This window comes from Oryza sativa, chromosome 9 (assembly GCF_034140825.1).
Source record: "Oryza sativa Japonica Group chromosome 9, ASM3414082v1".
Lineage (NCBI taxonomy): Eukaryota > Viridiplantae > Streptophyta > Magnoliopsida > Poales > Poaceae > Oryza > Oryza sativa.
The window spans coordinates 24,995,748-25,009,977 of record NC_089043.1 but is presented as its reverse complement, the minus strand read 5'-3'; the positions used below and the strand labels follow the sequence as shown (position 1 = coordinate 25,009,977).

General features: G+C 40.5%; 1 protein-coding gene and 1 long non-coding RNA gene across 2 annotated transcripts; both read right to left on the bottom strand.

The window, feature by feature from the left end:
* Positions 1 to 4,940: 4,940 nt before the first annotated feature.
* On the bottom strand, positions 4,941 to 7,820 carry LOC136351829 (uncharacterized). Its single transcript, XR_010735096.1, has 3 exons — positions 7,591 to 7,820; positions 6,605 to 6,709; positions 4,941 to 5,231 (listed from the first exon to the last, which is right to left on the bottom strand). It is a non-coding gene; the product is annotated as an uncharacterized lncRNA (long non-coding RNA).
* A 962-nt stretch (positions 7,821 to 8,782) lies between these two features.
* Positions 8,783 to 10,237, bottom strand: LOC9267672 (uncharacterized). The gene is made up of 2 exons (XM_015755282.3): positions 9,698 to 10,237; positions 8,783 to 9,576 (listed from the first exon to the last, which is right to left on the bottom strand). Exons 1-2 carry the CDS (start codon positions 9,974 to 9,976, stop codon positions 9,379 to 9,381), a joined length of 477 nt encoding a protein of 158 aa, XP_015610768.1. The 5' UTR covers positions 9,977 to 10,237; the 3' UTR covers positions 8,783 to 9,378.
* Between the last annotated feature and the right edge of the window lie 3,993 nt (positions 10,238 to 14,230).

The following is a 14,230-nucleotide window of genomic DNA, read 5'->3' as shown; positions in this document are numbered from 1 at the left end:
TATTTAAATTTTCAATTTTATTCTATGTTTGTTTATGCATTTTTTTTGGAATCATTTTTCTATCATGGTATCGTTTTAAATTGTGAAGGAAAAAGTCTATGTTTTTCTATTTTAGAGGTTTCCTCCTTGGGAGGTCTCCCAACTATTAATTGAGAAGTAAAAAAATAGAGCTGTTTCATTGACAAAATACATTTCTCATCTTAAGAGGTATATATAAAGCGAGATATGCATATCTCATATTATTGGTCAGAAGGTTTATTCGTCTTGATAGAGCCACAAGGGTATGTACCTCTTGACCAACAGTCCAACACTAAATACCTCTACATCTAAAAAGGCTCGAAAACAAATACAAAAGAGATTTTACAATTTTACTCCCAGTTATTAAATTAATTTTGATACTCACTTGATTTTTTAATAATGAAATTAAATCCCAGCCTCTATATAATAAGATGGACGTACACGACCTTTACTATATATCAGAGTCCTGGTTTATCACACCATAAAATGGTATAGATGCTCAACAAAACTTACTTGATTATAGGGAATATCAAACACATATCGTATTAGTAAACTTTCATGTATGCTTAATGAATATTTCCAGCAAACAAGTACGTATTTGCAAACTAAAGGGAGTGACGATAATTAGAGAAACAGTGAGAATCCTTACTTATTTAGGTTGGATTGAATTTCTAACCTCAAAATTTTAGAAATATGTTCCCGTCAGTTACAACTTACTAATTACAGTGTTAACTTGAAAATTTTAAATGAAGTAAAAAATGGTAAATAGAAGAGGGTAGTACAACTTTGTATGTACGTCTGGTTAGCTAGTTCTGTGTTAGAGCAGGTAATTAATTGCAGCATCACTTTTCGGCCCCCTTTGATTCAAAGGAAATTCATAGGAATTTTAGAGGATTTCTTTCCTATAGGAATTTTTCCTATATAGCCCTTTGAATCAAAGGAATGGATCTTATGGAATCCTATGAAATTCCTATGGATTGCCTAATGCTATGCAAATTTTGGAGGAATTCTAACATGAGGTAAAACCTCTTGGAAACTTTCCTTTTAAGTCTTTATCTCTCCTCTAATTCCTGCGTTTTTCCTGCGGTTCAATCAAACGACTATTCCTGTGTTTTTCCTGTGTTTTGCAATCATCTATTTTACACTTACATTCCTATCAAAAACCTGCGTTTTTCCTATTCCTATGTTTTCTCATTCCTGCGATTCAAAGGGGCCCTTCCTATCCAAAGCATACATATATGTACGTGAAACATAAGTTAAGAGACATGCCGTAATGCCTTGTTAATTCTCTGTAACACATCTGTCAGTAAGTCCTTTGTTGCTTGTCTAACTTTGTAGTATCAAGCTGATTAATGTGCATCAGTTGTCCGATATGGCTCTTTAATTATGTACATCGACATTAATAATGTCGAGCTACGTGTGTATCCGCAGTTAGTGTCAACAGTGTGGCCATTGTTCATGACAGCAACATACTGAGATACCCACATTTAGTGTGATGCTACTTTCTTGGTCGATCGCTCATCCCTATCCTTTTATATTTAGATAACGGTAAGCAACCACTTTTGGGCTTTTGGCCTCTAAGCACGTCATATTATATTGTCAATAACACTAATAACTTCCTGATACCTCAGGTAATTAGATATAAAAAAAGTAAATTTTATTTTGGATCACTTTTTATTACCAATATTTCGTTTCGAATCACCATTTAACCAATGTTTTTCAGTTTGGACAAGGTATTTTTACTTTTGTGTCACTTTGGAACATCCTCAACTCTTTTATCCATCTATATCCAATTTTTCATATGTTGAAGAAAACATATAGCTATATATTAGAGTTCATTGACAAGTATAAACCGACGTTCTTAGGATCGTTCATATGTTTGAGTTAAGATCGTTCATACGTTTGAGAAAAGAGTTAAGTGATCATCCAAAGCGAAACAAAGGCCAGATTACCTAGGTAAAAATATTAGTTAAAGGGTGATACAAAGTAAAATATCGGTAATAAAATGTGGGTCAAAGTGAAATTTACTTAAAAAATTATGCTAAAAAACATGGCACCTCCTTTAGGCTGCTCAGAAAGTGCTACTAGTATTTGCTTCTGTTTTATGGCCCTATTATTTTCGATTTATCCATCCACCAGATTATTTGTCTGACACTACAAAATATAAGGAGTATTTGTTTAGTTCAGTTCTTAAAACATTTTGTTTATCACTATAATTGAGAAGATAATCTGCGGCAATATAGTTCACTCGAGATTTTTAACAAATCTGGACCATGCACCAAAGTATTACTACGTACAACCTGCGTATCGTACTATCTTTGCTCTCTCCAATTTTGAAATACTCTCGGTATAAGTTTTCGAGAGGCAGCAGTGTGCACTGCACATTGCACACATTGAGGGGCGCTTTGAATCACAGGAATGAAAAAACGGAGAAATAAGAAAAACATAGGATTCTGACAGGAATGCAAGTGTAAAACAGGAGATTACAAAACACAGGAAAAACACAGGAATTTGAAGAGAGATAGAGACTCAAAAGGATTCTTTCCATGAGGTTCTACATCATGTTAAATTTCCTCCAAAACTTGCATGAAAAAAGACAATCCATAGGAATTTTATAGGATTCTATAGGATCCATTCATTTGATTCAAAGGGCCATATATAGGAAAAAATCCTATAGAAATAAGATCCTCTAAAATTCCTATAAATTACCTTTTAATCAAAGGGCCCTGAGATTGGCCTCGAGTTTGGCTGGTAGCCTGATGTAAACAGATGACTCTCCTCGGTGATGAAAGGGGGTACATCAGCTACCACCCGGTCTCATCTTTTCGTTTATACTTATACTTATACTTATTAACTAAATTTTAAATTTATAACTTTAAATTAAAGCTGATTTTTGGAAACTTTTCATTAAAATTTATTTTACCGTCTTTACTTTTAAATCACTAAGAGCACGTATTTTATTTGCAATATATATACCGTTTGGAGCCGGGTAAGGATAAGCATCCGCGTCCGTTAACTGCATTGGTGTGCGGGTCCCTCTGCCGCCGGGCGGGCAATAAATTGCGTTTGCTGCCCATCCTGCGCAAGCTCAGAGACGGCTAGCTGATCACAAATTCACAAGATCTCTCATATCCTTGCCTTGCAAAGTTGCAATGCACCCCCACCCCAACATCTGCTGCCTCCTGTCTCTTTGCGAGGACGTCCTTTACTAATACTTACATATTACTTTTTTTTAAAAAAATGAAAAATAAATCAGGAACATACTCCTCCGTAAAAAAAAACTAACCTCCTAGTACAACAGATTTGAACAGTTTTTTATTTTTTCAACGTAGGGAGTATAAAATGCAGGAATACTTGCAGCCAGGAATGAATGTTATACTTAGGATTTAAATTGAAACTCACACGAAAGTTGTGTTTAGATCCAAAGTTTGGATCCAAACTTTAGTCCTTTTCCATCACATCAACCTGTCATACACATATAACTTTTCAGTCACATTATCTCTAATTTCAACCAAAATCCAAACTTTAGGCTGAACTATAAACAGCCGAACTAGCGCTCCTCTTTCAACACCGGTGCCAAGAAAGCAACTGTACGGGCTGTAGACGGTGGAAAAGGCCCGTGGAGACGGAGCGCGCGGCGGCGCTAAGCTTTTACACGGAATTCGCGGTGGATCCAGCGACTTTCCTAGCGAACACGGCGACTGATCGAACCTGCCCCGATCGGGCGGGTATGGCCGCAGCTGTAACTGTGCACGTACGGTACGGCGGCCACTGTTGACTGTTGGGCTCCCGCGGAAGATGCTGCTTCTGGTCTGTAGCGAAGGCGAAGTCACCCGGACACCGGAAGCGACGGGACGGCCGGCCGGCGACGTCGTCCGTGCAGCCAGGTAGTTCGTTGTACTAGAATGAATTATATTTTTAGTTAGGTTAGATTTTTTGGGGATGGAGGGAGTAGCTGCGCCATCCGGTCCAGTTTTCTGTAGAGAACTTGACATATAGCTGTAGCTAGTAGTAGCATCCAGCCACTCAATCCTTTGCAACGACAGATCGACCGATGCTATAGCTAGTAGTAGCATCCAAAGGTTTACTCACTCCGTTAAAAAAAAACCCTCTTAGGACAACGAATCTGGACTAAGATAGTTCGGATTTATTGTTCTAGAAGGGATGGTCATATCCCCTCCTAGTTTAATTTTTTTTTGAACAGATGGAGTACGGCAAATAGCTGTCTGATTGGTTGGCTACCACAACTTACCACCATGTTTGATTACTCCCTTTGTTAGTATGATTTAAGTTTTTTAAAATCAAACTACTTTATACTCCGTATTTAATTAAGTTTATAAACAAATATAACAATATTTTCAACAAGCATAGCAATACTTTAAGACAAAGTCAAAAGTATTTTATAATACGAAACAGAGGGAGTAGCCGATATAGTAAAGCGGCAACTAACTTTCTCGATCACTTGACTACTAACCTTCTCGATCACTTTGACCATTGATCAACTCAGACAGGTATAGAAACATACAATATTTGTTAATAAGATTTAGCCAAAGGCTACATTCTTAGAGCTTTAATAGTAGTCAAGTTTGATTAACTTAGACAACTATCTAGTTATAGTCAGAGTTATAACAAAAATTTCTTTTAATAAATTTGATCCTACATGTATATATGGCAAAATTCTTTTGGGCCATAGTTAGAGAAGCTTCTAGTTACTGCAACTTCTTCTATAATCTTCAGGCTCGAGCTCTCTAAACAATCCACATTTTTCAAAAAAAATGTAGCTATAAAATTCAAAAAATAAACTAGAAATTAGAAACTAAGAAATCAAGTTTTTTCAGATTTTTACCAACCAGCTATTCACCAGCTTCTCATAATCAATAGCTTTCCAAACAGTCTTGTTTTGCTAAGATGTGACAGATTTTAGGGATTAACTTTATGCAAGTTTGATATTTCCTTCGTCACAAAATAAACACATCTAATGTTGGATGTGATATATCTTAATACTACGAATTTATATAAGATGTGCTATATACTAGATGTACTTATTTTGAGACGGATGTAGTAATAACTTCTATTGATAAATGGTGATAACCGCGGGTAACAAACATGTCGGAACATCTCAGTCCTAACAGGAGCCAATGACCAATGCTTTTTCAGGTTTATGACAGTTTGACGCCCCTGATCGAAAGTCGTCCGGGCATCCGTCCATCGATCTGCAGCCAGAACAAGAAAGGTTGGCCGGTAAAAAGGCTACTGACAGTCATAGCGGCAAGTGTGAATCAGGAGGCTCGGCGGTGGTGGTTATACTGCAGCGTTTCACAGTTGTGTGGTGCAGAGATCATGCATGGCTGTCATGAGGGTAAAAGGAGTTACTATATGCTGCTGAATTTTGGTAGTCGTGCAGTGAATGTTGGTTGAAACAGCCCCATGATTTTACACCGGACCCCCATGGCACGTACTTACATATAAGGCTTTACTAAGTCCTGTGTCATGGTCCAACGCTATGACATAAGCACAGCCGGAGGATAGTGCTGCTAGAGTTGAGGAGACTTACGTTGGGAGGAGAAGAACATCAAGAGAGGGATTGAACAAATCTCCCTCACAAAACTTACCTGAATAGCGATATACTCCCTCCGTTTCAAAATATTTAACACCGTTGACTTTTTAGTACGTGTTTGACCATTCGTCTTATTCAAAAAATTTAAGTAATTATTTATTCTTTTCATATCATTTGATTCATTGTTAAATATACTTTCATGTACACATATAGTTTTACATATTTCATAAATTTTTTTAATAAGTCGAACGGTCAAACATGTGCTAAAAAGTCAACGGTGTCAAATATTTTGAAACGGAGGGAGTAATACATCCCTCTACATTGCTGGTATGTTTGGGCTCGAGCTCAAGCTGTGTCTTCGAGCTTTTAAGCACGCTCAGTTTGAGCTCAGCTATATTTTAAGGATATACTAACCTTTTTACTGTCATCGATTGTATGAATTTACCACTAAATAGGGTTCAATCTAATCCGATCTCTAACTCTAATTCTGTCGGCCACTGTTCACTGGACTGGGATATTAGGTTTGGCGTCGACCTCCTGGCCTAATGCTGATGACATCCTGTTTAACCCCAAGAGAGGGAGAAGCAGAGCAGCAGTAGTATTGCATGTCAGCATGTGTTAGCTGTGCCTACAGAGCTGGACAATAGTAATCTTCACGTGGACCTGTTCCCAAAAATTGTTACTATTACCCACATGATTATTCCTTGGTACTAATTAGTTAAAAAGCTGTTTGTAATAACACCCCCCTTTTTTTCTGTAGGCTGAAGGCTGAAAGCTGAAACACTGATATGAGTGACCAAGAGTGGATGGGTCATGTGGGTCGTGCGTGCGGCGGCTGCAATGGCAATTATTGATGATACAAATACGGCCTTGCATTGGATCAACCCAGCACACCTAACTGGAAAGGCTTAACAGCAACGGCAATTAATCACACCATACCAAACGTAACTTACGTAATTCGTCCATACGCTCTTAATTCCATTCAGCACAATTAATTAGGAATAAGATGTTTATGTGATGTCAACATACCTGTGGGCCAAAAGAATCCAGCTAATATAGGCAACATAAATGATAGAGATGATATTTCCAGAATAATAAGTGCAATGTAGAGACCATATATCACCTCTCTTTGCTCTGTATCATTCAAGAAAAATAGTTAGCTCAGTTCAAAACACCCATGTAAGAGCACAAATAGCAAAACACTGCATAATGGTTTGAGAAAAAAAAAAGGAATATGGGTTTGGCGCACAAAAGTAATCCTGTATGTTTTTCCCATAAGAAGTAGCAACAACAAGGCAGACAGAAAGTAGAGGACAAAAGATATACCCGAAAATGATAGCAGAGGTACAAAAGCTGATAGAAAAGCTTACTATCAATTGAATTAAATAGAGCGAGAGAGACCTGCTTAATATGTCTGTTGGATTGTGGACAACATAGATTGTTTTTATACATTTCAATCTTCATCAGCACTTAACATCATAAATGAGGTTATGCTCGATTGCTAAACTAGACCTATATCCTTTAACCCATGCTGTCATCAATACATGTTACAAGAATAGACCATTTACTATAAGCATCTAATGACACTATCAAACAAATAAATTTTCAGAAAAGGACATAAAGCTAGATAGGAGACACAAATCAGAACTAAGTCCCATCACACAAGAAGGCCAAAAGAAAAATGACAAGCACGATTATCTGATATGTACAGAGAATGCTACTACTAGTTGATATTACTTGAGGATCATAGTATTATTATTTGAAGGGAGAGCTGACAATTTCAGGTGGCAAGAGGACAATAAGTTAGTTCAGAATTCAGAATAATTAAAGTATAATTGGGTGTTAACACTTAAAAACTCAAACTAAAAAAAGTAGGCAGTCAATGACATAAAAAAAATCCTAAAACAGGTTATTTAGAAAGTAAAAACATCTGCAAAGCAGTAAAATGGAGCCCAATGATAGCAGCATATTTGGCAGATAATATCAGACATTATAACCATGATGACATCACGTACCAATTAGTGGGTTCACAATATCATGCAAGTTGAAATTCAGAGGTTTCAAATGATATTCAGAAGAACAAATCCCATAGTCACAGAAAACGGGGTCGGTGGCAGCGATCCTCAATCCGGGAACACCGTCCCAGGAACACGAGGTCATTTTCGTTCCCATCTTGTAAGTAGCGTACCATGTTTCTCGACCCTGTTCCTCGATCCCATCGACCCGGGAACTTTGATCCTACAGACTGCCAATTCATTACATTCAGCATTCCAGTGCATATTGAAGAGTTAAAGTCTTTTATAAAAGTGCATATGGCAGAGACAGTCACAACTCACAACCACAACACAAGACATTCCAGCACTGTGCATTTGAAACAGTGAGCAAGCTGCAGACCTCAATAAGGCATGCCAACTGCAGTGCTACATGAGCCTTCATCATTCTGTTCCAAACTGAATGGACTTTTCCTGTAATATTTGTTTTCTGATTTTTCATCAATGTCTTTTGCACTGTGCATTGGTTGCCCTTTCAATCTGTACCGCGTTCCTTCATTGCAGATATGAAAGCCGCTGAGGTTACATTCACATGTGAAAATTTGTTGTTTTGCATAGAAGAATCATTATTAATCAAGGGATTGCAGAAGTTCCAAACTTGAACAATGTTTTGAAGAACAGTCAAGCTGATTAGTCACTAAGTGAAATGAAATAGAAACTCTTTTTGTTTAATCAGTCAGTGCTGTTTACAACCATGACGCTCTGAATAAAAGTCCAAATATCTTATTATCTTTGGATGGTAAAGAACACTACCTGTATGGTTGTCGACCATACCTAAAGTGAAAAACACATATCTAATAGGTTAGACCTTGCAGTCAGGTTAAACATTCTGAGAACTACAAAACTGGCAGGGTAAAATATGATACTAAATAGTAAGGTTCAGCAATCACAAATTCACAATGGACAGAAGACATAACATGTCTGCAATGTATAGTTCAAGACTGATTATGCATCAAATCGTAGTCGGATGCAATGATCCTTCGTTAACTAAGTAGAAGGTAAAGATTAGTGCCAGTCTATGAGTAGATACGACAACAGGATCCAAAAGGCCAGTCTTACTTTTCCTTGAAATCAACTCTGGAAATTAATTCTTTTGGACTGTATTTCCAGATTTCTTAGCCAAGACTCAAGACATAGCAAGGAAAACATAAAACAATTAATAAGATTAAATATTGACATTAACACTGACATCAAACAATTCAGTTTAGCTGGAGTTTCCCTGCAACACTTATTACACATAAAAGTTCAATTGTTTCTATACGATGTATAAGAAATGATAGGTAGTATAGTCACAGAATTTTGAGATGGCAATGCCAATCCCCAATAGGTAGAGAGAGAGAGAGAGAGAGATTCACTCCTAGTGTGAGAGACTGAGAGTACTCACAAGACTCAGTAAAAATTATCAGAAGAACGAGTGCTCAAAATAATGAGGGGTTTTCAGTTCCCATGCCTCTCTCTTTGTTCCTTCTTCATACAACGGAGTGCAAAACGAAGATGCCATCCGACCATTGCAGTGAAGTTAAATGCCGACACCCAGAGTCTTCATTTGACAATATCAACAGTTTTAGCACAAGATATCTCACTAGTTTTAGCCTCGGGTGGCAATATCTTCTCCTCAATCAGCATTGCTGCATCCGACTGTTAATTCACCATCAGAAGAAAGAGAGCTTATAGATGGTGTCAATACTTGTTCTAGAAGGCAAGCTTCCTTAGTTGATGTTAGTACCACAGTATGATTCTGCTCCTCAGTCCTCACTCAATGTAGAGTGACTCAACTCCCGAGTCATGGCCACAATCTCCACCATAATCACCATCAGCCTTAATATTCGCTCTCCGGTCACTCGCCTCACCAAGGAACTCCTCCCTCAATTCTGCTCCCCCACGACGACCGCCACCAAGCTCATCCCATCCACGACCCGTGCTAGTGAACATCCGGTCCAAATTCGCCTTCTGCGGGTTCAATTCCACATGAGCAGCTCTTACATTGTCCGCCTCGCCGCATAAATCTCATTGGGCTCAACGAGTTGACCTTTGTAATACGCCTCCCGAAGGAACACAGCGTGCAGCTTACCCTGGTTTCCCCTAGGAGGAGGATGTGCTCGAGGCGGAGGCGGAGGCGGTTGTGCGCGGGGGGGGGGGCGAGGAGGAGGAGCTTGCGGATGCGGATGATGGAGGCCGGCAGCGAGGAGGCGATGGTGTCGGCCTCGAGGCGGAGCGCCGTGGCGGCGCGCGGGGTGAGGCGGGGCGTGGAGGACGCGGTGGAACGCGTGCGGGTGGCGCAGGAGGAAACGGCCGGCGTCGAGGGGCGCGAGGCGGAGCTGGCGCCAAGACGGGAGAAGGGCACGGACATGGCCCCTCCGCCGCCGCCGGCGAGCGCGGTGGGGGTGGCCGCATAGAGGAGGACGGAGTAGAGGACGAGAAAGCGGCGCACTCCATGATGCCGTCGAAGGCGTGGTCCCGCAGAAGCAGCAGTGGTGGACTTGGATGCATATCCCGCCGCGACTGCGGCGGCGGCGGCGGCCGGAGTGCGGCGATGCGGCGGAGCATCGGGGTGTTAGGGGAGGTTTTGCGGGGTTGGTTGGTGTGGGCCGAATTGGCATGAGAAATCTTTGGGTTCAAGTGGTTCGTGATGCGGGCCTTGTAGCACACAATTGGGCTCTTTGACCGAAAAGGCTCATTGCAACAAGGCCTATAAGATATTTCGTCACGTTTGTGCGTGTGTTTAGTTCCAAAGTTTTTTTCCAAACTTCCAACTTTCCATCACATCAAACCTTTCATACACATAATTTTTCAGTTACATCGTCTCCAATTTTAACCAAATTCTAAACTTTGGACCAATCTAAATACAGCCAATTATACGGTACATAATTATATTTAAGATTTGTTCACTTTGTTGTCAACCAAATTTTTGTACGACAATAAACTGAACATGATTTCACCATTACAACTTTACCGAACTCCATCTATTTACAAAACTACACCAAATTTAAATTTTGATAGGGAATCAAACCAGACAACAACACATTTGCATCTTTTATATTGGCAACATTTGGCATTATCAATCTTTGGTTTTACCAATAAATAATAATAATAAGTTTCTTTTTTTGGAAATGATACAAGAAGGTATACCGTTCGGACATAATGATAACATTGATGTATCACCTGATATCTAGTAAGTATTGTTTGATACCTCATTTGAACGGTATGATACCTCCGAGGTGTCGCCTAATACCTTAGTATCAGCCTGATACTGATACTGGTAAGTATCGGCTGATACTAAGGTATTAGGCGATATCTCAGATATATCATCCCGTCTGAACGGGATGCCGTCCCGTCACATTCACTTTTTTTTTTTTTGCAACGAAATGGATATGTCCTTAGAGCCTGGCCCATTGAAATAAATAGTGATAGGGTTTATTTTGGCAATGAAATGGATATGCCATCGGAGCCTGGCCCATTGGCTGAAATGATCACATCATTCACATCGATTCTTAGAAAATGGACGTTGGAGTGATGAACAACGCAAGTTCAGTCCGGTCAAAAAAAAAAAGAAGAAAATATTACAGTAGTTCAGTCCTGTCAAAGAGAACTATAGCATAGTTCAGCTTTGCGTAATCCAACATTGTTTAGCTTTGCGTAATGCAAGCTCAACAATAAACTAGGAGGTTCCTTTGGCGTGTAGGAAGTAAGATCAGATTGTTTAGGAGTAAACTCAATGACAATATGGAGATAACCACCAAGTAGCATAATCCCTTTTGATTAGGACCAAAATATACTGCTGCTGCTGCTGCTAATTAACTTGGCAAGCCAATGATTCCCTTTCAGCAGCAAATGCTGTGGCATCGTCGGTAGTCGGTACCACCGGTAGCGAGAGGCGACATATGGGGTCAGTACAGCTGCCCTGCGGAAAATGATTTTGCCATCGAGACAACGTGACACCACAGCTTCTAATAGCCACTTAACTTATGTGGAATCTTTTACAATGGCGTCATGTGTTTTGTAAAATAAGGCAAAGGGCTAAGTACAGAGATTGGAATTTTAAGCAAATTGTGAAAATCTGAATAACCTTGATTCTTCGATTTCTGGCTTTTAATTTATTGTCAAGACTATATACTCCTTCTGCCTAAAAACAAATATAATACTACTACAAATATATTAGTTTTTTTTTATGAAGGGGGGTAACTATTTATTCTTTGACCTTTTAAAAACTGGTGATTTTGAAAGAAGTCTTAACTACAGTAGTAAGGATATGTTTGGTTACCGGTTATACTTTGCCACAACTAATGTTAGATAAGTTGTGACAACCATAAAATGTGATGAATAAATTGCTAGTCATTAAGTATGGTGAAATTGGTAAGGAAGTTAAGCTAACCAAACACATACATATAGGGGTGAAAACAGTAACGGAAATTACCGGCCGACTAGCGTTCGTTTTCGACTTTCTACCGGCCGAGCGATATGGAAATGGTAGTCGACCAAAACAAAAATGGAAATGGCAAAACATATGGAAATAAAAACGGAAATGGTTTTGCTGTTATATCGATCGTTTCCGTATCTACCGTATTCTTGTGGAAATTACCATTTCTTATAATATGGTAATTACCGTATTCTAAATATGTCGATATTTATAGAGCATGTCTATACTTGGCCCACAGCTTACAGATTGACTGACTCTTCAATCAAATCTCTAACTTTTATGCATGGCTAAAATAAAGTTAATTTATAATTTATATAGTATAAGCTTGAATTTATGTATACATATAACATACTTATGTAAAGTTAAATATATGTTTTTATAGTTTAATGTTTCCATATTTGTTACTGGTTTCCGATCTGCACCGACATGTTTCCGTCCGTATTATTCCGTTTCCGGTTTTCTGATATTTCCGATATCGTTTTCGTTTCCGAGAATATGGTTACGGAAATGATTGAGGCTGTTTTTCGATCGTTTCCGACCGTTTTCATCCCTACATACATAATAAATTGTGGCAGTGAAAAGTGAGGCGTGGTATAGTGTGGCTAGTAACCAATCACTAACGAAACATACCCAAAAGCTTGGGATCCGACATGTGGAGCCCTCACCAGTCACCACGAGTTCAGGAATGGATTGGGGGTCTGGCTTGGCTGATGAGTTGCTCGGTCAATTCATGCCCTTTGGATGCGGGCCAGGAGGCCAGGACGACGAAGGCTGAGGTGAAAGAAAGTGAGCGAGCCGTCCCTGTTCGTACAGTTGGATTTGTTGGCCACGGCCGTATACCATTGGCAGCATATCCATCCATCATGCATGCTTGCTAACTCCATTTTCCAGCTAGCAATTCGCCTGCGACACTTGAATGCATGCAGAAATCGCAGAGCCATGATCGATCGCCGATTCACCGGCGATCGATCGAGACGCCGAGACGGACGGGGATTGAAGGCACGTACACAGCTTGCAGGGCTTGCAGCCAGCTGCAATGCAAGCGGATCAAGATCTGGTGCAGTACTACGACTGCAACTTTAGCAGTTACAGTGCAGCCGATAGATAAAAAATCAACGGTTCAGGTGGCAGGAAAATACTGTTTAGAAAATACTATAGCAATGCGTCGACCGTTTCGCGGGCGTTCTCCGGCATCACTAGTGATGAGCTTGCTTGCATTGAATTGAGATCCGGTGCTGTAGTAGTAACGACTCTAACTTTAGCAGTCGGAGCACGTTATAGCCGTTGGATCGATGGAGCCAACGCCCTGATTCGCTCTGTCATCCTGTTGCACCATCGATGCTACAGTAATCGCTGCCGTACAGATTTGCTATAGTATTTTCTGAACAGTATTTTCCTGCCACCTGAACCGTTGATTTTTTATCCATCGGCTGCACTGTAACTCCTAAAGTTGCAGTCGTAGTATCCCTCGTCGGTGGGGGGACCTGGGTAAGCTGGAGCACGTACTCATACGTGACGGACCAGCTCGGTGTGAGCCCTACGCCTACGCGAGCGCATGCAATGCAACTGAGTAGTACGCCCTCGCACCGTCGCACGGCGTCGGTGCGTGCAAGGCACAGCCTTGGAGAGTTGGGGTTGTGGTGTGGCCGAGGCTGGGGACTTGGGGTCTCCCGTTGCGTGCGCCACCACGTACGTACGTACGCACGCACAGTACGCGGGCGGCGCACGGCGCGGTTAAATGCAACACCGGCCGTACACGCGCACAGTACGCACCCACACACAAAAAAGTTCCATTTACGACGCGGTCAGCTTGCATATGATCCCACCACAGTTCTTCCCAGATCTAACGCGGAATGCGCGACACGAGGACAGCCTCCACTGCTGCTGCATGCGGCTGCGTCGACGACGTGTCAGTCACCTTTTCCACGGATCCCAGTAGTAGTACAGTAGTACGTAGCATCTACTGTAGACTGTTTGTACTGTACATTGGCTACGCTGGCACGGTGAGGGTGACACAGTGGTGGCGGAGCGCCGTTTACCCAGTCGGCGCGGGCGCCCGTGCAGAGCAGGTGGCTATACTATGCTCGTCCGTCTCAAAAATATGACCCTAAATAAGAAATTAAGAATGAGACATAACTCAAAAAAATTAAGAACGAGACATAATCCAAGACAATGAATCTATATACG